The 22,154-nt window shown below is 42.2% G+C and overlaps 1 protein-coding gene across 1 annotated transcript; it reads left to right on the top strand.

Moving 5' to 3' along the window:
* Positions 1–57: 57 nt before the first annotated feature.
* serping1 (serpin peptidase inhibitor, clade G (C1 inhibitor), member 1) lies at positions 58–22,062 on the top strand. The gene is made up of 10 exons (XM_048249312.1): positions 58–206; positions 591–641; positions 5,336–5,609; positions 6,159–6,476; positions 6,575–6,781; positions 13,493–13,636; positions 13,827–14,030; positions 14,221–14,360; positions 20,884–21,106; positions 21,674–22,062. Exons 2-10 carry the CDS (start codon positions 591–593, stop codon positions 21,928–21,930), a joined length of 1,818 nt encoding a protein of 605 aa, XP_048105269.1. The 5' UTR covers positions 58–206; the 3' UTR covers positions 21,931–22,062.
* The last annotated feature ends 92 nt before the right edge of the window (positions 22,063–22,154 follow it).

The following is a 22,154-nucleotide window of genomic DNA, read 5'->3' as shown; positions in this document are numbered from 1 at the left end:
ACATGTTCTAAGCAAACATGCACGTTCCCTAAACCAACAAACAGATTGATCATTGGTCCACACAGAATGCTAAAGGGAGAAGAGACAGACACCTAGCACAGAGAGCAACTCAGGCAGACATTTAAACCATTGCCTATGGTTCCACAGACTTATTAGACTGCAGGTCAACAGACAGAAGCACACAAATAACTGGGAAAAGAATCTATGTGAGTATGTTTTGTTTCCATTTTGTCACCCGAGAAAAGCTGATTATCAAGGCCCTTTAACAGATTATCACCTTGAACAGTGAAATGCAACAACTCTGAAGGGATTTAGATGTTAATTGTGATGGGTCTTGCCAACAGCCATGCCAATCTAAAAGGCAACTTGAATCAGGCGGAAAAGGTGATCAGACTGTCAGCCTGTTAGATTTGCATGCTGAGGGACAAAGAGTGACTTTATCTTGTTTGCAGAAAGAAGTGTTAGTTTGTCAGAGATGTTGTGTGTTGTGTGTGTGTGTGTGTGTGTGTGTGTGTGTGTAGGTGTGTGTTGGTGTGTGTGTCATATTGATTTTCCCTTTTTCACCTCGCGCTCTGTGATCTTGTCTTCAGATGAATCACGCGGGGATGCTGTGTTATCCCTTTCTCCTGCTCCTGCTGGAGGTAAAGAAAACGGTGACAAAGACAGTGGATGAAAGGCTGACTAAACTGATGTGATATGAATTGAAAAGGAGTTGTGAGAAACACAACATGGTCACCATCAGATATGCGGGGGAGCAGAAATGAAATGAAATGTTGGAGTGGTGCAGTATTTAACAATGTTCTCTGTAAATTCTATCAGTTAAAATATGACCCTATCAGCTAAGCTCAAGTCACACGAAATGTGTTATCTGGCTGTACTCCGCTAAGTCATTCAGTAGGGAATAATGGATATAATCATTCATAGCACATTAGGTGTCAAAACAAGACTGCTCCACTGAGAGAAAAAGTCAAGTCAAGTCAAGTCGGCTTTATTGTCAATTTCTTTACATGCACTGGTCATACAAAGAATTGAAATTCCGTTTCTTACTTTCCCATGCAGACATAGACATACTTTAAATACAGACATAGACATACTTTAGACATAGACATAGCCATAGACAATAAAAAATAAAAATATACAGACATACCACATACAGACATTAAAGTGCGAGACTGAAATATAGAACATATATTAGAATATAGAAATATATTCTATAAAATATAAAAAAAATAGAGGTAGTTGTGTTAATAATAATAATAATAATAATAATAATAATAATAATAAGCTTTATTTGTATAGCACCTTTCATACACAGAATGCAGCTCAAAGTGCTTTACATTTGAAGCATGTAACACAATAATAGTCAGTCAGTCATTATCAGTCACTTTTCTTCATTGCTGGGGCCGTTTATGATCCACTCAGCAACATATCAAAAATATAGAAAAAAATAACATGTCATAAGACTGGCAGCCTTAATTTACCCCCCACAAGCACGCCATATGGCAACTGTGGCAAGGAAAAACTCCCATATTCCAGGAAGAAACCTTGAGCAGAACCTGACTTAATAGGGGAGCCCATTTGCTTCTGGCTGGCTAAGCCTCAATAGCAGCAGATGTAGAATAATCTGAAAAAGTAGTCTATACAGGATAAGATGAGTTAACTAAAAGCTTTCCTGTACAGGTATGTTTTCAGATTTTTACTGAATTTACTGCCTGCTTGATGTACAGAGGCAGGGTGTTCCATAGTTTGGGGGCATAATGGATAAAAGCAGCTTCTCCACTTTGTTTGTGGAGCACTTTGGGTAACGATTAAAAGATAAGAATTGGATGATCTAAGTTTCCTTTGTGGTTGATAAGATATTAAAAGCTCAGAGATATATGAAGGTGCTATGCCATTCAGAGCTTTGTAAGTAACTAACATAACCTTAAAATCAATTCTATAGGAAATAGGGAGCCAGTGCAGTTCAGCCAACACAGGGGTGATGTGTTCTCTCTTCTTGGTCTTAGTTAAAAGTCTAGCCGCAGAGTTCTGTATGAGTGCCAATTTCTTTAGATGTTTTTTGGGAAGACCAGTGAAAAGTGCATTGCAGTAATCTAACCTGCTAGTGATAAAAGCGTGTGAATTAGTTTTTCTGCATCTTGTTGAGTTAAAAGGGCGCGACTTTGGCAATGTTTCTCAGGTGGAAATAGGCTGCCTGAGTAACTTTACTGATATGGGGCTTAAAACTTAACTCTGCATCTAAGATGACACCGAGGCTTGTTACTTTTGGTTTGACCTGGTGCGCCAAGTTCCCCAGATTACTAAGAACAATATCTCGCTTTAGTTTTGGTCCAACCAAAAGTACCTCTGTTTTGTCATCATTTAGTTTCAAAATTTTTTTGCTCATCCACTGATTAATGGAGGTTAGGCATGCAGTGAGGGAGCAAAGGCCATCTGGGTTAGTTGGCTCCACAGAAATGGTGGAACGGTAGATTTGATATAGGCCTGTAGTTGCTCAAATTGGTATGGTCAAGATTTGACTTTTTAAGTAAAGGTTTCACAACAGCGGTTTTAAAAGCAGTTGGAAATATACCTGTTTCTAATGAGGTATTTATTACCTTGAGAATAAAGGGAGCTAAGCTATCATATACTTTTTTGAGGAATCTAGTAGGGATTGGATCCAAAACACATGTTGAGGAGTCGGTTTGAGTTATAATTTTACTAAGCTCAGATTGAGTAATAGTGCTAAAGAACCTTAATTTTGGGGGGCTGTTTTTGGGTGTACTATCAAACATATTACTTGTGTTACCAATAGCCTCCCTTATAGAAATGACTTTGTTTTTGAAGAAGTCCTCAAATTCTTCGCATCTTAGAGAGGATGCCTGACTGAGTGTATCAAAAGGTGTTTGATGCAATAGCCTATCAATGGTAGAGAACAACACCCTAGAGTTTCCACTGTTTTCAGCAATTACCTTAGAGAAGTGGTTCCTTCTCTCATTCCGAATAGCTCTATTATAATTTGCTATTTTTTTCTTTTAGAATGGCACGGTGAACCTGTAACTTAGTTTTTCTCCATGTTCTCTCAGCTTTTCTACATGATCTTTTTAGATCATGGATATTTTCGTTCATCCAAGGTGTCAGTTTGCTACAGGGCCTTTTTTTTAGTCTTTAAGGGTGCCACTCTGTCAAGCAGAGCGCCTAATTCACGATTGAGAGCCTCTACCATTTGATCAATGGGATGATGTAAAATATCTAAATTTATGGAGTCTATAAGAGCTATGAACTGCTGTTCTGCTCTAATGTCCAAGAGTCGCGATTTGATTGCAATTTCGGGATGAATTTTTGGAGTATGTAGTACTATATTAAAAGATACACAATAATGATCAGACATATTTGTTGTATATTTACATAACAGCAGAGTGGCAGAATGATAAATAACATTGATAGCATTTACATGAAGTTTAAACTTGTGCTTGTGTGTACTGTATATTTATATTGATATGCAGTCATTTCAAGTATATCAGGCTTGATATGAAGCAGCAACATGTTAGGCTGCGCAGTCACAGTGCAGTTCCACAGGGCGGTCCTGGGGAGGTGTTGGGGGGGTGGGGTGGGGTTAGGGTAGACAGGATCCTAGGTTCCTAGGTTCCTGGCTGGCTGGTGGGTGGGGGGGCTGTCAGTGATGGGAGAGTGGGTAGAGTGTTCATCATCCTGATTGCTTGGTGGATGAAGCTACTTGCAAGTCTGGTGGTGCGGGAGCGGAGGCTCCTGTACCTATTTCCAGAGGGCAGGAGGCTGAACAGTTCGTGTGCAGGGTGGGTTGTGTCCTTGACAATCATTAGTGCTTCTCTTGGTGAGGCGGGTGGTGGTGTAAATGTCCTGCAGGGAGGGGAGTGGTGCTCCAATGATCCTCTTAGCTGTGTTAACAATGCGCTGGATGGTCTTCCTGTTCTGATCTGTGCAGCTTCCGCCCCACAGTGTGATGCAGCTGGACACGATGCTCTCGATGGTCCCTATGTAGAATGTGGTCATGACGGGAGGCGTGGCACTTGCCTTCTTCAATTTGCGCAAGAAGTAGAGGCGCTGCTGGGCTTTCTTCGCCAGTGATGCTGTGTTGGTGGTCCAGGAGAGGTCGTCGCTGATGTGCACCCCCAGGAATTTTGTGCTGCTCACTCTCTCCACAGCATCTCCGTCGATGGACAGTGGTGGCAGTTGTTTGTGGCCTCTCTGAAAGTTGACAACAATCTCCTTGGTCTTGCTGACATTCAGCAGGAGGTTGTTGTCTTTGCACCATTTGGCCAGCAGGTCTACTTCTTCTCTGTAGTGAGCCTCATCGCCCTTAGTGATGAGGCCCACCAGTGTTGTGTCGTCCGCAAACTTCACCAGATGGTTGGAGCTGTGAGTGGTTGTACAGTCATGTGTTAGCAGTGTGAAGAGCAGGGGGCTGAGCCCACACCCTTGCGGGGCCCCCGTGCTCAGGGTCAGAGTGCTTGAGGTGTTGTTCCCGACACATACTGCTTGTTGTCTCTGCAACAGGAAGTCCAGCAGCCAGTTGCAGAGGGAGGTGCTGAATCCTAGCTTGTCCAGTTTGCTGATGAGTTGTTGTGGTATTATGGTATTGAATGCTGAACTGAAGTCTATGAACAGCATTCTCACATATGAGTCTTTATTGTCCAAGTGGGTGAGGGCTGGATGGAGGGCAGAGCAGATTGCATCCTCCGTGGATCATTTGGCTCGGTATGCAAACTGGAAGGGGTCCAGGGTGGGGGGTAGGATGGCTTTGATGTGTGACATGACTAGCCGTTCGGAAGCACTTCATGATTATGGGCGTGGAGTGCTACAGGGACGGTAGTCATTAAAGCATGATGGTGATGATTTCTTTGGCACGGGTATGATGGTGGCAGCTTTGAAAAGTGATGGGATGACTGCTTGCTCCAGAGAGGTGTTGAAAATGTCTGTAAAAACATCCTTCAGCTCTTCTGCACAGTCCTTCAACACTCGGCCTGGTATGTTGTCTGGGCCTGCTGCTTTGCGTGGGTTAATGGTGGCTAGTGTCCTCTTCACGCTGGCAGAGGACAGGTACAGGGGTTGGTCGTGGGGGGGAGGTGGGGTTTTCTGTGGAGGGGGTTTTCGGTGGGTGAGTGTCATTTTGTGCTTCAAAACGGGCAAAAAAACTGTTCAGGTCAAAAACAATTCCAAAACACATCAAAAGTAGTTTTAGATTCTAATTAAAAACATGATAGGGCCAGGACTGATCTATCCATTTTTCCCAAGCTGTGACAGCAATCAGTTATCTTTTTCTGTAGGCTAAATGCACTTATCAACTGTATACTTTTCTTGTTTTCATTTCATCCAGTTTGTCATCACCTTCTCAGTTGAGGTCATTGTCCCCATGGGGTCTGGATTAACCCTGAGTTGTCAACATGAAAAGGCCCCAAAAATGTTGGAAAAAACTTTCAAATGGACCTTCAGGTCAAGAGATTCCGTTTCACCAACTGAAGCAGGGGACAGCTCCACATTGTCAAAGCAACACATCCAAAAAACTCACGAGGGGGAGTATGAGTGTGTGATGGCGGGATACATTGGTGATAGTCGTGCGAGAGTCAGCAGAATGTACAACGTGAGCGTGGGTGAGCCTCTTTTGTAACCTTTAAGGCATGGAAGACTATACGATTTTCTAACACTGCACAGTCAGCTAGAGCAAATAATTAAAATAATTAAAACCATTGAAATGTATGGAAAAGTGGGCACTGCCAGTACCCGTTTGTTCGTACACTTGTCAGTGTCACCAGATCCGTTCTTGGTGACACCAGTGCCTGTGTTAACCAACCTGGAACAAAGTAGGAGAGGTTAAAGTTAAGTGAAAAGAAAACAGTAAATTAATTTTAGCCTCTGCTTATATGATGTTGCATGACAACACATTTTAAAGCCAGTCAGTTAAATGTGGCAGAGGATGGAGGCTCTCATTGTAGCTCACAGGTCAGTTTGCAACACTGAATGCGAAAGAAATGTCAGCTCAAGCATGGTTAGTGATAATGGAAAATGGTAGGGTTCCAATGATTTCTTTCACTCGACTGCCCTCTACCTAACACATGCTTTAGCATCCCTGAGGTTTCCTTATTCTCTCATTCTCTCCTTATTTTCTTATTCCATAATTTTTCTTGTGGCGCATATTTTAGAGACCACCAGCAGCTTCAAACTGTGGGCAGTCGTCACAGTGACAGAGGGAGATGTTGTGGACCTCTCCTGCCATCCACATCTGCTATCCGCTAATAGAAGTGAGAAAATAGGCAATTGGTTTAGGGAGACCGAAGAAGGCCTTAAGCCCTTGGTTCTGGATAATGAAGATAAGGTGAGGGATGGAGTATACTTGGCCAGAGCAAATGATTTGTCCATTAAAATATACAACAGTAAAGTCCAGGATTCCGGCATGTACCACTGCCAAGTCCAAGAAGGAGCAGAAACCAGGACACAGTTGGTGGAGCTGATAGTGGAAGGTAAACATTCATGCCATGTGGTGTTTCATGAAAAAAGCCAATTATGTTTGACTTCACATGTAGGACAATCTGCCCATTCCGCCTTTTTCTTGATTCAGCTCTCCCGCCTCCTCGTTGTTATGGCCACACGGATCCATGGGAACTGTGCGAGGAGGACAAAAGTCGAACAGCGGGAGCCATACTGAGCGAATCTCTAACTGACTTCTCCACTAAACTCTACTCCCAACTCCGCACAGTCAAGCCTACTGATAATGTGTTGTTTTCACCAGTCAGCATTGCTGGAGTGCTCTCTCACCTTCTACTGGGTAAGCTTTGATTGGCAAACCATTCTGAACCTGTGAAGCTGTCATCATTTCGTTGAACAGCAGGCTTCAGAGGCCGTTTACACGACACCGCCGGGTGGATTTTCTCTTACCGCTTTCACACCTTTAACGACTCCGGCAAGAAAAAACCTTGCGTGTACACACAGAGGTGTAACCGGCTAAATGTGCTGTAGTGCATATGCCAGACCAGTCGATGGCGCCGCTGTGCAGAAGATTCACGATCATTTTGCGTGAATCGCGTAGAAGAAAACATTGTTGAAACAGTTTGTTAAGCCAGAGAATGTCTAACGTTAATAAGTGCTCTGGTTAAGCAGTCGCATGAAATAAGGAGACTACAGACAATTCAGTTTTCAATTCAACTGTTAAACTAACTAGATGTACCGCATAGCGGTACAAAATATGACCGCCGCTCAGTCCTGTACATCCGTTCTGCGAAAATAAATCACACTTCAATTTGTCTCCATATTTTACTCCATCCCCCACTCTTGAAACTTTTGTGTATGCTTGTTTGGCATGCCTGAGTGTGTGTGTGCGGCTGCACAGAAAGTACCCTACTGGTGCTGAAAAGGTGAATAGATTGTAGAATAGCCAAAGATGTAGAATTGTTATAAAACCTTTAAAATCTCTAAACAATCACAAGTAGGGCAGTTCATCACAGTTCATCCATTGCAACTGGATTGATGAAAGGTCACTTACACCTGTAGGCTACATTGTATTTGGGAAAAGCAAAAGGTATCAGCATAATGTTATTTATTTATTTATTTATATTTTTTTATGTATTTTTAAACAAAAACATCTCTGTCAGTTCCATGCCGTTTTCAACAGCTATCAAAAACAAAGGTCATTTTTGGATGGATGGATTTTTGTGAATGTTTCTTCTTCTACATAAGATTTTAGTCATCTTTAGTTCATGTAATACTTTATTGTCAATGCACAAATTAAGTAACAGTAGTCTGAAACGTTATTGTTAATGCACAAATTAAGTAACAGTAGCCTAGTCTGAAACGAAATGCTGTTTTACATCTAACCAGTGGTGCAAATAACTGACATGTCCAAATGGGCCTTGATGAAATGCGCCGCTAGACTGTTCATACACATTTTAACGGGCCAAAGTTGAAGAGCTTTTGTCCGTTATTGTTAGTGCAAATATAGGCTGATTCATGTTCCCTTGCATTGTTTAACTGAGGTCCATGGCTAGTCTGGCTTTCATCAGACCAAGCTCAATCTTTTAAGAAATCAAAAAAATAAATAGCGGCAGATCAGGCTGGGTTCACCCAGCCTAGTCCATAGGCACCCGATATTGTTTAATTTTCCGATTGAGATATAGCCTACACGCTCTGGCTATTCTAAATGCAAAAAATGCATCAGGGAGTTATGACAAAACGGTAACTAACAAACTAGATCCTAATAGAAAGCTGTTAGCTTCCTAAGCTACAGGTAGGATTATAAGGTAGGCCTATTGACAACATAAATTGTCAATTGGCTATGCTGGCTTACACAAATAAAATCTCCTTTGAAACCAATGGCTTTCGCCTTATAGTATCAAGCGGACTTAAACTGTCATATCGTGGGCGAAAAGTTGTAATAACATTCACGCGAGCTCCATGAGTCAAGGAAAGCCGAATGAAGTAGCCACTTCTAAATGGGACCCACTACACAGTAGCTTAAGGTGTTTTGCTAAAGCAGCCATAATGAAATGAAGGTGTCATTGTTTGGATACTTCACACACACGCGTTTTTTTTTAATTTCACAGGCTACAACTACCAAGCTGTAATCAAAGCACATCGATTCCCTCTCACACCCTGCACGCACTTAAAACAAAATAAACAGGCGTCTCAGTCTCACGCATGTATAGGCAAAACTGTATCAGACCGGTGTAGTGTAACGTTGGTAAATCTTCCATTGCACAGAATGATTTTGTAGCACGTGCAATAAATGACAGTCGAAAGATACAAACAGTGCTGCTATACATTTGCTTGGTATAACCGCATTTATAGTTTTCTACAAATGCAATAAATCAAATGCCTCCATCACTCAACCAACGCTAACGGTAACATTACCTAGGTCCTTATTGATATTACAAGATTAACGTACCTGCAGTAAAAACCAAGCATGTCCGATAAACATCCTCAGATTTATTTCGGCTTCAAGAAGAAATGGGAATTACACTTCATGTGAACATCGTCCTATCCTTATTAGATGTTCGCAAGCGGTAAATTACAGTCCTTGTATGAAGCGCCCATTGTTTTTTTTCCAACCCACTTTTAACTTCCAACAAAATTACGTCTCACTGCAACGATGCGCCATCTAGTGGACAAACGACTACTTCTCGCCAATACTGAAAATGCAGCCATGATGATGATGATGAATATTTATTTTGGCTTTCTTTTAATCCTACTGATTTTCATTTTTTTACGGGGGCAAATCACAAATGAGTGATTATGAGCCAGGTTGATGTGGGCCCTTGAGACCAACATACCATAAAAGATTCACAGAGAACTGTGTCTGCCCTACCCTCCTTTGGAAGGGGTCCAGTCCAGCTGGGGCTGCAGATGAAAACGAAAAATGACGGTTCCATGCTATCCATGTGGGGGTACATGCCCACCAAGTTTTGTGTACCCGGTCTTTCAGTGTCCGGGAATCCTTGTTGGTGTATGTCACTAAATGTACACATAAATTATTTTATTGTAAGGCCCCCCATGCATTCAGAGGGTGTCATAATGATCCTACACTTTTAATTTCGTGCAGTTTTGACCTTGTCAGCCAGAGATATTGAGATGAAAACACCTAATTTTTTGCTTTTTAATTTTTAACTAGGTGGCGCTATACATGAAATAAGTGGTAATGGGATGGGTTGACATGCCCCTTAAGACCAACATACAAAAAAAAAAGGTGGACCTCCTAGGCCCTACGGTTCTCGAGATATTCACAGAAAACTGTCTCCGGCCACCTACAGGCCAGTTGGTGTATAGTAACATAAATTAATTTATTGTGTGGCCCCCCATGAACGGAATTCCACAAAACTTGGCGTGCATACAGAGGGTGTCATAATGATCCTACACTTCCAATTTTGTGCAGTTTTGACTATGTTAGGTCACAGATACCTTCAATTACACCACCTCATTTTACTTTTTGTGTTTAACTAGGTGGCTATACATGAAATGAGTGGTTATGGAATGGGTTGACATGGCCCCTTGAGATCAACATACAAAAAAAAAATGGTCCTCCTAAACCCTACGGTTTTCGAGATATTCACAGAAAACTGTGTCTGCCCCTACCCCTCCTTTCGGGGTGCAGTCCAGCGTGGGGCTACAGATCAAAAGCGAAAAACGATGGTTCCATGCTATCCATGTGGGGTTACATGCCCACCAAGTTTTTTGTCTACCCGGTCTTTCAGTGTCCGAGGAATCATTGACACATAAGTATTTCCATTGTAAAGGCCCCCATGCATTCAGAGGGTGTCATAATGACACTTTTAATTTGTCCTTTGACCTTTGTCAGCCAGAGATATTGAGATGAAAAACACCTAATTTTTTGCTTTTTAATTTTTAACTAGGTGGCGCCATACATGAAATAAGTGGTAATGGGATGGGTTGACATGCCCCTAAGACCAACATACAAAAAAAAGGTGGACCTCCTAGGGCCCCACAATGTCCTCTAGATATTCACAGAAAACTGTCTCCGGCCACCTACAGGCCAGTTGGTGTATAGTAACATAAATTGGTTTTATTGTGTGGCCCCCATGAACGGAATTCCACAAAACTTGGCGTGCATACAGAGGGTGTCATAATGATCCTACACTTCCAATTTTGTGCAGTTTGACTATGTTAGGTCACAGATACCTTCAATTACACCACCTCATTTTTACTTTTTTGTGTTTAACTAGGTGGCGCTTTATACATGAAATGAGTGGTTATGGAATGGGTTGACATGGCCCCTTGAGATCAACATACAAAAAAAAAAATGGTCCTCCTAAACCCTACGGTTTTCGAGATATTCACAGAAAACTGTGTTCGCCCTACCTCCTTTCTCGGGGTGCAGTCCAGCTGGGGGGCTACAGATCAAAACTTAAAAAACGATGGTTCCATGCTATCCATGTGGGGTTACATGCCCACCAAGTTTTGTCTACCCCGGCCTTTCAGTGTCCCGGAATCATTGACGGAAATTTGGACATGCGAAAAAAAAAAAAAAAAAAAAAAAAAATCTGACTAAACCTATAGCTTCGCTGCGCGGCGGTCATAATAAAGTTAATTTTCAAGGTATGTGACTGCTATGTGAAATTTCAAATGCTTAGCCTACGCATTGCATTAGGTCTGAGCACCACTGGAGAAAACACTAACATGCAGTAAGCTAATGTTTAACTAAGTTAAGCTAACGTGTGCTTCTAACTTAGCCACTAAAGGCTGATAGGCTACATTGTGCACATAAATCATGACAGGGGAAAGAAAAACATTTTAATATGATAAATAAAAGGTTTGGTTTGTTTCGACAAGCAACATGTCAGGTCGAGTGCCGTGGCTGAGTTGAGAGGTGGGGCTATGTCGTCATAAAGTTGCCGGCTTCGCACCTACAGGCGTCTACGCGGCGAAAGTTAGCCGGCGGTGTCAAAAGCTATCGGTTTTATCGGTTTTAACTGCCGGCGTCGTGTACATGCAAGGCGTAACCGTTAACAAAACCTCACCGATTTCACAAAAACCGGCGTCGTGTGCACGGCCCCTCAGTTAGCCTGGTGTCACCAGACTCTTCACCAGAAACTTCGTTTCGCTTTGTGAGAGAGTCTGGTTACTCACAATTGAGAAACGTTTCCAACCCTTGCATCGTAATGGGCATAGACTTTGTGTTAACTTTGAAATCATCGGCCCAGCCTAACCAAAATTTGATGTTTGCAGGAATTGCTACTACTGTTTACCACAGCCACTTTTGATTTCAAAACTAACGTCATCCCCTCTTCTCGCTGACTTGCCCACCATCCTGGCTGAAGGAAACAAACGCATTAAGAGGAGCCAGAATGGTATCTCAGTGAATTAAAAATGAGCGGAGATACTCGGTGGGCGGGGCCAGGCTATGCTTCAGTAGATTAAAGGGCAAATGATAAAGTGATGAACTGGTGAAATGGAATGGAAAAGGCACTATTTATTGAAAGGCACTATTTATATGGGAGAAATCATTTTCTAAAACGGATAGTTCTGGTCCTTGATAATGATTGGCTGAATCGCGTTCGATGCCGTTGTAAAATCCAACACAAACATACACCTTGACCGCTTTTTGTTCTACAGTACTGGGCTAACATCTTCATACAAAAGTTAGAGTATCGCTAACAACGACCCTTAGCTGTTCTAAAATCAGTGGAACATACGGCCTCTCGGGGTTTATTGCTTACATTTATATTGTATTTATGACCGCCGCGCAGCGAAGCAGCGGTCATATAGGTTTAGTCCTTATTCGCATGTCCAAATTTCCGTCAAGCATTCCCGGGACACTGTAAGACCGGGGTACACGGAACTTGGTGGGCATGTAACCCCACATAGATAGCATGGAACCATCGTTTTTCGTTTTGATCTGTAGCCCCCCCGCTGGACTGGACCCCCCGAAAGGAGGGTAGGGCAGACACAGTTTTCTGTGAATATCTCGAGAACCGTAGGGCCTAGGAGGTCCACCTTTTTTTTTGTATGTTGGTCTTAAGGGGGCATGTCAACCTATCCCATTACCACTTATTTCATGTATAGCGCCACCTAGTTAAAAATTAAAAAGCAAAACATTAGGTGTTTTCATCCCAATATCTCTGGCTGACATGGTCAAAACTGCACATAATTGAAAGTGTAGGATCATTATGACACCCTCCGAATGCATGCCAAGTTTCGTGGACTTTCGTTCATGGGGGGCCTTACAATAAAATAATATATGTGTAAATTTAGTGACCATACACCAACAAGGATTCCCGGGACACTGAAAGACCGGGGTACACGAAATTTGGTGGGCATGTAACCCCACATGGATAGCATGGAACCATCGTTTTTCGTTTTGATCTGTAGCCCCCCCACTGGACTGGTCCCCCCGAAAGGAGGGTAGGGCAGACACAGTTTTTTGTGAATATCTTGAGAACCGTAGGGCCTAGGATGATCAATTTTTTGCGTATGTTTGCCTCCAGGGGTCATGTAAACCCATTCCATATGCACACATGTGCATAAACAGATACACACGCACACACATACATTCATAGTAATCCTACGTATGACACATACTCACACAGTAGACATATATACGCATGCATGCACATGCACACACACAGGCACATAAACAAAAATTGAGTGTGCATAATGCAATTCAGTGAGACAGTTAGAATCATATATGCCTTTCAGCGTGACTTATTTTTGTGGAAAACATGTGCTGGACTGGGCGGCGGTCATTTTTTTGTACCGCTCTGCGGTACATCTAGTTGAATAAAGGGCCAATCACGCCATGAACGGTATAGAGATGGCGGCAAAAAAGTATCGCTATTATTCAATTCATATATTTAGGCTGATATCAGGCTTGCAAGTCTGTTTACATAAGCAAGGCTTTATTAAATAGCAGAGAGGGAACCTGACGCTGAAGCTGACAAGAGTTTCTTGGAAAAACAAAATAATGACTCGGGTTTCTTACACCTAGCTCTGTTTCTCTTGCTCTTTCTTTCTTTCTTTCTTTGTCATTTAGGTGCTCGTGATGACACACGGAAAATGATGGAGGATGGTCTTTGCCTTCCTCGTGGTTTCTCCTGCACACATAAAGCTCTGAAGACCCTGAAGGGGGACACCCAAGAGTCTCTGGACATGGCCTCTCACATCTTTTATAATCAAGGTTTACACATCATGGAACAATTCCTAAAGCACATTTACTTTAGCTTATTAACAATAAAAACAACATAATTTGCTTACTAAAAAAACAGTATACCTTAAAATAAATAAATATAAGAAATTGCACTTTAGAAATGCATCCATGTATCAAAGATGCTATGAGTAATGATGTGAAACACATCCTTTCATTTTAGATCAAATTCTGAGTGAGGCTTTCATCAACCAATCAATGGAGTTCTATGAGGCTTCCCCAGCAAAGCTAACTGACGACAATGATCAAAATTTGAAGATGATCAATGATTGGGTAGCAGAGAAGACAAAAAATAAAATCCCCAAGTTATTGGACTCTGTGGATTCCTTCAATCAACTGATCCTAGTCAACACTGTCTACTTCCTTGGTCAGTGTCCTTTGAATGTGTTTGTGTGTAAACCTTTTAATGCATCTCACATCTAACATGATGTCACACTGTGCCGTTGGTGAGTCTGGAACATAGGCCTATACATTCATTGAGTGGTCACAATAATGAGCTGAATTTAAGAATGAATGTAACCTGACATCTGACCTGACTCTTCCTGTTACTGCTGTAGGCAAATGGAAGTTGAAGTTTGATGCGGAGAGCCGTCCTGCCAGTTTCACAAAACTAAATGGAGACATGGTCAATGTACCGACTCTTTATGGTGCAAAGTATAAGCTCTCAATGCAGTTCTTTAGCAGCCTAAGAGCCCAGGTAAGTCTTTGGCACTTTACCACCTGGACTGGTACCACCAAGGCTCGGTGCTAGGGACACTTCTCTTAGTCATTTACACCACCTCCTTGGGTCTGATAATCCGCTCAATGGCTTTTCTCACCACTGATACCAATACAGATGATACACAACTCTGTCTGTCATTCCCACCTGACGACCCCTCGGTCTCGACACACATCTCTGAATGTCTCTCAGACATATCCTCATGGATAAGGGAACAAAGGTTGTGAGAAACGTAGGTGTCATGATTGATGACTACCTGACCTTCTTTGACCACGTTGCCCTGGTCGCCTGGTCGTGCCGCTTCGCAATATTCAATTAGGAAAAATTTGTCCATAACTAATTCAATATGCTACCCAACTCCTGGTACAGGCCGTGGTTATCTTGTGCCTCAACTACTGCAGCACCCTTGTAATGGACCTCGCGACATGTACAGTGAAACACTTACAGATGGTCCAGGACACAGTGGCACGCCTGGTCTTTAATCAACCCAAAAGGGCACATGTTACCCCACTGCTCATCAAACTCCACTGGCTACTTGTAGCCAACCAATGATGATGGCTTATAAAGTGATCTCCGGTTCCACACCCACTTTAATGCTCTCTTAAAGGCATATGCTATCCTCCCTATCATTGCACTCTTCTGAAGAACGCCATCTGGCACTGCCGCCAGCATGCTCACGGCAATCTACTATTCTCATCTGTAGATCCACCCGATGGTAGCTGCCAGTTGTTATACCACAGCATGTTCTATCTAGACTTAGCTCTTCCGAGAGTAGCCTACATCCTAACACACTTAACTTGCACTTACCATACATCTTTACTGTAAAATGAATGTGTTGGAAATAACACAACCTGTGTTGTTTTTAACACATCTCTATGTCCCGATAGGGACAACACAGTTTGTGTTGTTTCTAACTAACATATTGCTTCTGTTATACTGTATAACACTGTGTAACACAAAAATGTGTCATTTTTTATCACAAACTTTTGTTTTTTCTTACACAAAATCAACACGTGTGTGTCAATTTGAAATTACTATAATTCAAAACAAATTGCAAACCAATGGTGGAATTTGACGTAGAGTACATTTTGGCAACAAAATTACAATCCACTGAAGTGTCCACATTGTCAGTGGTACTGACAAAATTGTCCATATCAGTCTCTGAAGCACTAGAGAGGGTGGGTACAGATAAAATCTGCACTCTTAAAATGACTGTGTTGAAAATAACACAACTTGTCTACGTCCCTCCACTTGGCCTTGGTTATTCTCAATGTTTTGTTAGTGGCTTTGGACAAAATAACCAGCTAAATGAATAATAATAATAATAATAATAATAATAATAAAGCTTTATTTGTATAGCACCTTTCATACACAGAATGCAGCTCAAAGTGCTTTACATTTGAAGCATGTAACACAATAATAGTCAGTCAGTCATTATCAATCACTTTTCTTTTGCTGTTTATGATATACTCAGCAACATATCAAAAATATAGAAAATGACGCCATAAGACTGGCAGCCTTAACCCTCTACCCCCCCACAAGCACGCCATATGGCAACTGTGGCAAGGAAAAACTCCCATATTCCAGGAAGAAACCTTGAGCAGAACCTGACTTAATAGGGGAGCCCATCTGCTTCCTATTGGCTGCGCCTCTCCAATAGTAGCAGATGTAGAATAATCTGAAAATGTAGTCTACAGGATAAGATGAGTTAACTAAAAGCTTTCCTGTACAGGTATGTTTTCAGATCTTTTTAAAAATATTTACTGAACTCGCTTCGCTTGATGTACAGAGGCAGGGTGTTCCATAGTTTGGGGCATAATGGATAAACGCAGCTTCTCCACTTTGTTTGTGGAGCACTTTGGTAATGCATTAAAAGATTAGAATTGGATGATCTAAGTTTCCTTTGTGGTTGATAAGATATTAAAAGCTCAGAGATATATGAAGGTGCTATGCCATTCAGAGCTTTGTAAGTAATTAACATAACCTTAAAATCAATTCTATAGGAAATAGGGAGCCAGTGCAGTTCAGCCAACACAGGGTGATGTGTTCTCTCTTCTTAGTCTTAGTTAAAAGTCTAGCCGCAGAGTTCTGTATGAGTGCCAATTTCTTTAGATGTTTTTTGGGAAGACCAGTGAAAAGTGCATTGCAGTAGTCTAACCTGCTAGTGATAAAGGCGTGAATTAGTTTTTCTGCATCTTGTTGAGTTAAAAAGGGCGTGACTTTGGCAATGTTTCTCAAGTGGAAATAGGCTGTCTGAGTAACTTTACTGATATGGGGCTTAAAACTTAACTCTGCATCTAAGATGACACCGAGGCTTGTTACTTTTGGTTTGACCTGGTGTGCCAAGTTCCCCAGATTACTAAGAATAATATCTCGGCTTTAGTTTTGGTCCAACCAGAAGTACCTCTGTTTTGTCATCATTTAGTTTCAAAAGTTTTTGCTCATCCACTGATTAATGGAGGTTAGGCATGCAGTGAGGGAGCAAAGGCCATCTGGGTTAGTTGGCTCCACAGAAAGATACAATTGGGTATCATTCATGAGCTGTGGAAGTTTACATTATGCTGACTTATGACGTTTCCCAATGGAAGCATATATAGAGAAATAGCAGGGGACCAAGGCAGCTCCCCTGGGCCACACCAAAAGGCAAGTCATGTTTTTCAGATACATGATCTCCTAGACTGATATAAAAATCTCTGCCAGTAATGTAGGTTTGAAACCAGTTTAGAGCATTATCAGAGAGACCCACCCACTTTAGCAAAGGTGTGAATTAGGATGCTATGATCAATGGGTGTCAAATGCCGCGACTCAAATCCAGAAGAATAAGGATTGAGACTTTGTTTTGAGTCGGTAGCTAGTCTGAGATCATTGACTATTTTACTAGAGCCGTTTCTGTGCTGTGATTTGATCTAAAACCTGATTGGAATTTTTCAAGGATACTGTTTTCGTTGAGGAAGGTATTTAACTGATTACAAACAACTTTTTTCAAGTACTTTGCTCAAAAAACGATAGATTTGATATAGGCCTGTAGTTGCTCAGATTGGTATGGTCAATATTTGACTTTTTTAAGTAAAGGTTTCACAACAGCGGTTTTAAAAGCAGTTGGAAATATACCTGTTTCTAATGAGGTATTTATTACCTTGAGAAAAAAAAGGGAGCTAAGCCATCATATACTTTTTTTTGAGGAATGTAGTAGGGATTGGATCTAAAACACATGTTGAGGAGCGGGTTTGAGTTATAATTTTACCAAGCTCAGATTGAGTAATAGTGCTAAAGGACCTTAATTTTGGGGGGGCTGTTTTTGGGTGTACTATCAAACATATTACTTGTGTTACCAATAGCCTCCCTTATAGAAATGACTTTGTTTTTGAAGAAGTCTGCAAATTCTTCGCATCTTAGAGAGGATGCCTGACTGAGTGTATCAAAAGGTGTTTGATGCAATAGCCTATCAATGGTAGAGAACAACACCCTAGAGTTTCCACTGTTTTCAGCAATTACCTTAGAGAAGTGGTTCCTCCTCTCATTCCGAATAGCTCTATTATAATTTGCAATTTTTTCTTTTAGAATGGCACGGTGAACCTGTAACTTAGTTTTTCTCCATGTTCTCTCAGCTTTCCTACGTGATCTTTTTTAGATCATGGATATTTTTTTGTTCATCCAAGGTGTCAGTTTGCTACAGGGCCTTTTTTTAGTCTTTAAGGGTGCCACTCTGTCAAGCAGAGCGCCTAATTCACGATTGAGAGCCTCTACCATTTGATCAATGGGATGATGTAAAATATCTAAATTTATGGAGTCTATAAGAGCTATGAACTGCTGTTCTGCTCTAATGTCCAAGAGTCGCGATTTGATTGCAATTTCGGGATGAATTTTTGGAGTATGTAGTACAATATTAAAAGATACACAATGATGATCAGACAAATTTATATCATTTACTGATAAGTCTGTGACTTCTATCCTTCTGGAAATGACTAGATATAGGGTGTTGCCAAGGTTGTGGGTGGGTCCTGTAACATGCTGCTTTAGCTCTAAACTGTCCAACACATTAAGGAACTTACTGGCTTTAGCATCAGTTGTCTTATTGACATGAATATTGAAGTCGCCATTTACAATTATCCCATCATAGCTAGTGATGATGAGCTTGACATAAGTTCAGAAAAACTGGTCGAGAAAGCCAGTCCATAGTTTAGGAGGGCGGTATAAGGTTAATAGAAGTACAGCTGGGTCAGCCTTCAGAGTGAGGGCAATATACTCAAAGGAAGCTTAAACCAAAGTTGACCGTGTGCAACTATATTTGTTTGAGAGAATGGAGGCAATTCCACCACCTCGTTTGCTTTGTCTAATTGAGTGGAAGAAATTATAATTTGGGGACAAGTCTCAACAAGAACAGCTTCATTGTCTGAAGTCAGCCAGGTTTCAACAAGAAACAGAAAATCCAATTTTTTTCACTAATAAAATCATTGATTGCAAAGGTTTTGGTAAGTGCACCTATATTTAGTAAACCCATGTTAGCTGAAAATGCCTCTGGCTTTTGAGGAATATGCTGAGGTATGGAAAGAATATTTGTTAGGTTTCTAGTTTTACATTTGTCTTTTCTTTTTACTATAATGTTGGGTAGAAATCAACGTTGAATAGAACTATAAGCATAAGTCATGCTATTGCATGACACAGCTTGATCTATGGTAGTAGTATTGTATGTTACCCTGCAGAAAACATTCTCAGACTCATCCACATGTATAATGCCATTCAAATCAATACCTGGGGGCGTGAATCTGTAATATTTTCTACAGAATGTCAATGTCTCAGTGTGGACGCTTATGTTGTCAGAGAGTAGCCTGGCTCCATGTTGGTTTGGGTGGAGACCATCACGCCTTCAGCATACTGGGCCTCTCCCAGAACAAGCCCCAGTTGTTGACATAGGGATGCTTAGGGAAGGCGCCAGTGGCGTTTGAGCCAGGTGTGGAGATCGAACAGTCTGGACCATCTCTCAGCACCTTTTCTGTAGGTAGGAGAGGCCCAGAGATGACAAAGCGCTTTTCTGTGCCCATCAGAGTGGTGATGAGAGTTTTGTAGTTTTCCTGCAGTGCTACTGACTGCTTATCTCTGATGTCGCTCGCGTGCCACGTGTACGATGATGTTGTTGACCTTGGTGTGGCGGGCCAGGATGCTTGGGAGTTTCTGCTGGATGTCAAGGACCTTGGCACCAGGGAAGCAGTAGACCTTGGAGGACCGCTACATGATGGGGGAATGCAGAGGTCTCTAACCATGGAACTGCCGATGACCAGGGTGGAGGTTGATGAGGTCCGGGAGGAGGGGGGTCGGGGGCCGACTTTGGAGGAGGGACCAGGATGGTTGTCTCGGGCTGGAGGGGCTCCTCATCCTCGGTCAGAATGGCATAGCGATTTTCCAGTCAGATGGGTTGGGCTGGGCCTGAGTGCCCGTCCAGACCGTCTGCCCGTGCTTGTGATGCTTGCTTCTATGCCATGGCTCAGGCTGGGTGGAGTGGAGCTGGCCAGCAGAGCAGGCTTGGTTCTCAGCAGAGGCGGGGGAGAGGCAACAGGGACAGAAGTTGCATTAGTGCATGGCATGGTTAAAGTATTGGAGGACAGAGTGAAATCAGGGCATCTGGCATTTTGTGTGTAAGAGAGGTAACGTTATTTCACGGAGAGAATGGTGTCGAGGAACTGTTCATCATTCTCAATCTGATGGAGGGTCGCTATTCTGGCTTCGAAGTTCCACTATCTTTTTCGCTGAGAAGGACGCATGAGTCGCAGCCTGGTGCACAGCTGAGGGAGGCATCGGTCGCTGGGCGCAGGGCTACGCCGGGTGTCAACTGTTTTTAAACGCTTGTTTGCTAGTTGGCTAGCAACAGCTTATATCGTGCAGTTCCTTGATAACCCTCAACACAGGTAGCGGGTAAGTAATCTGAGAAGATCTCACTTTTATATTGAGTCACTAGTTTTGAGAGACGTTAGAAGGAATTTGATGCTTTCTTCTTCCAGATATCGTTTCCTTGGCCCGGTATTATTTGCAGCCCTTGATACTGGCTTAACGTTTAACGTTAACGTTTGACAGAAAAGTTTGGCGATCAAGGTTATAGAGTCCGATAATCCAAAGCCTCGAGCAACAACAGTTTATGCAAGAGTTTGTTCACTTAGATATAATCGGTAGCCAGTAAATCCGTAGAAAGTAGATGGTAACAAGGAGATTTAAGATAGATAAGTTTGGAAGTTTAGGTAGTTACATACGGAGCACGCCGAGCGGAAGGTTACTGCCTGTGACCATGTGGAACAGTGCTATATACACACAATAGTTTCAGTCCTGCAAGATGTGACAAAAGAGAAAAATAAACAGTGAAGTTCAGTGCCACCTGTTCTGCTAAAACACCTGAAGCTAATAATTGCACCTTCAGCTCAGGTATATCTATATGATTCATCATCATGTGAAATCTATTCCTGTTAGCTTGAATACTTGTCACTTCCCTGTCACTCCTTCTGTTGCCCTGTAGGTGGGAGCATTCCCTCTCACAGGCAGAAACAGACTCTTCATCATGGTGCCTGTGTCCTCCTCCCTGAAAGACCTGCAGGCAGTGGAGGAGAGGATGACGGACACTGTGCTGACGGAAATGGCCAAGGCCATGGCCAAAGTCGCCCCAACCGTTGCAGAGGTCACCCTGCCAAAACTCAAACTGGACATCAACACCGACATGAATGGATTGATTGGGGACATAGGTAAACCGTGTGTGTGTGTGTGTGTCTGTATGTACTTTCTTTTTTCTTTGACCTGTGTCATTTTTTGTACCCATTCTGTCAAAGTAGTAGAAAAATATAAATAGCCCGTCTGCAAGCTCATTATTCAGTCAGATTGTTTTTGAATCATGATCCATTGGTTATACGTGATTTAGATTAGATTAGATTAGTTTCAACTTTATTGTCATTGTGCAGCGTACAAGTAGAAAGGCAACGAAATGCACTTTGCTCTAACCAAAGTATAGGCAGGTGGTGCATAAACAGTATATAGATACAGTATAGTGCAGTGTAAACAGTAGTATACAGTTAAGAAGGTGGTATGATTTACAGTAATATATATTAAATATAAATATGTGCAATGAATTAGCAGTAACCTTATAATAACAGAATGTAGTATGAACAATGTATGAACAACATGTATAGATATGTGCAGTGAAGATAGAGAGTGTTTAGTTAAATTCCGCACGTTCACTAAAAGATGAGGGCAATTCCTTTGTACTGGTCATCCATCTCTCCCCTGCTCTCTTTCCCTCTGTGTCCTTTCACCAGGGATGGGGGAGCTCTTTAACGAGCCAAACCTGTGCGGGTTGTTCCCCGAGCAGACAGACATGCCCGTAGCCCTGTCGGATGCCCGCCACCGGGCCACGCTACTGCTGTCCGAGAGTGGCGTGGAGGCGGCGGCCGCCACCTCGCTCTCCTTCGCCCGCTCCTTCCCCTCGTTCTCGGCCATGCAGCCTTTCATCCTGGTGCTGTGGAGCGACCAGGCCAACTGCCCCCTCTTCATGGGGAGGGTGACCCAGCCATGAATTTGAGAGGGGGGAAAGCTTTGAGGAATGTAATAACTCAAGTCTTGAGTTCTTAACAATCGCACTTGTCTTTTGTTATACAGTAGTATAATACTATGCTGTAACATTACAATAAATATCAGAATAATTTCATATGGCTGGAGCTTAACAGTTAGATTTGACAGTTTTCTGTTCACCCACCATTCACAGATAGGTCAAAATAGGTAGGACCTTCCTGACATTTA

This window comes from Alosa alosa, chromosome 1, assembly GCF_017589495.1.
Source record: "Alosa alosa isolate M-15738 ecotype Scorff River chromosome 1, AALO_Geno_1.1, whole genome shotgun sequence".
Classification (NCBI taxonomy): Eukaryota; Metazoa; Chordata; class Actinopteri; order Clupeiformes; family Clupeidae; genus Alosa; species Alosa alosa.
Note: the sequence above shows the minus strand (reverse complement) of the source record. Positions and strands in the feature narration are given on the sequence as shown.

Excerpts from the sequence above, each read along its gene's own strand:
- serping1 (XM_048249312.1), top strand. The coding sequence starts at position 591 with ATGAATCACGCGGGGATGCTGTGTTATCCCTTTCTCCTGCTCCTGCTG. Across the intron at positions 6,782-13,492 it reads GCTCTCTCACCTTCTACTGG|GTGCTCGTGATGACACACGG; the intron begins GTAAGCTTTGAT and ends TTTGTCATTTAG. Across the intron at positions 14,361-20,883 it reads TTAGCAGCCTAAGAGCCCAG|GTGGGAGCATTCCCTCTCAC; the intron begins GTAAGTCTTTGG and ends GTTGCCCTGTAG.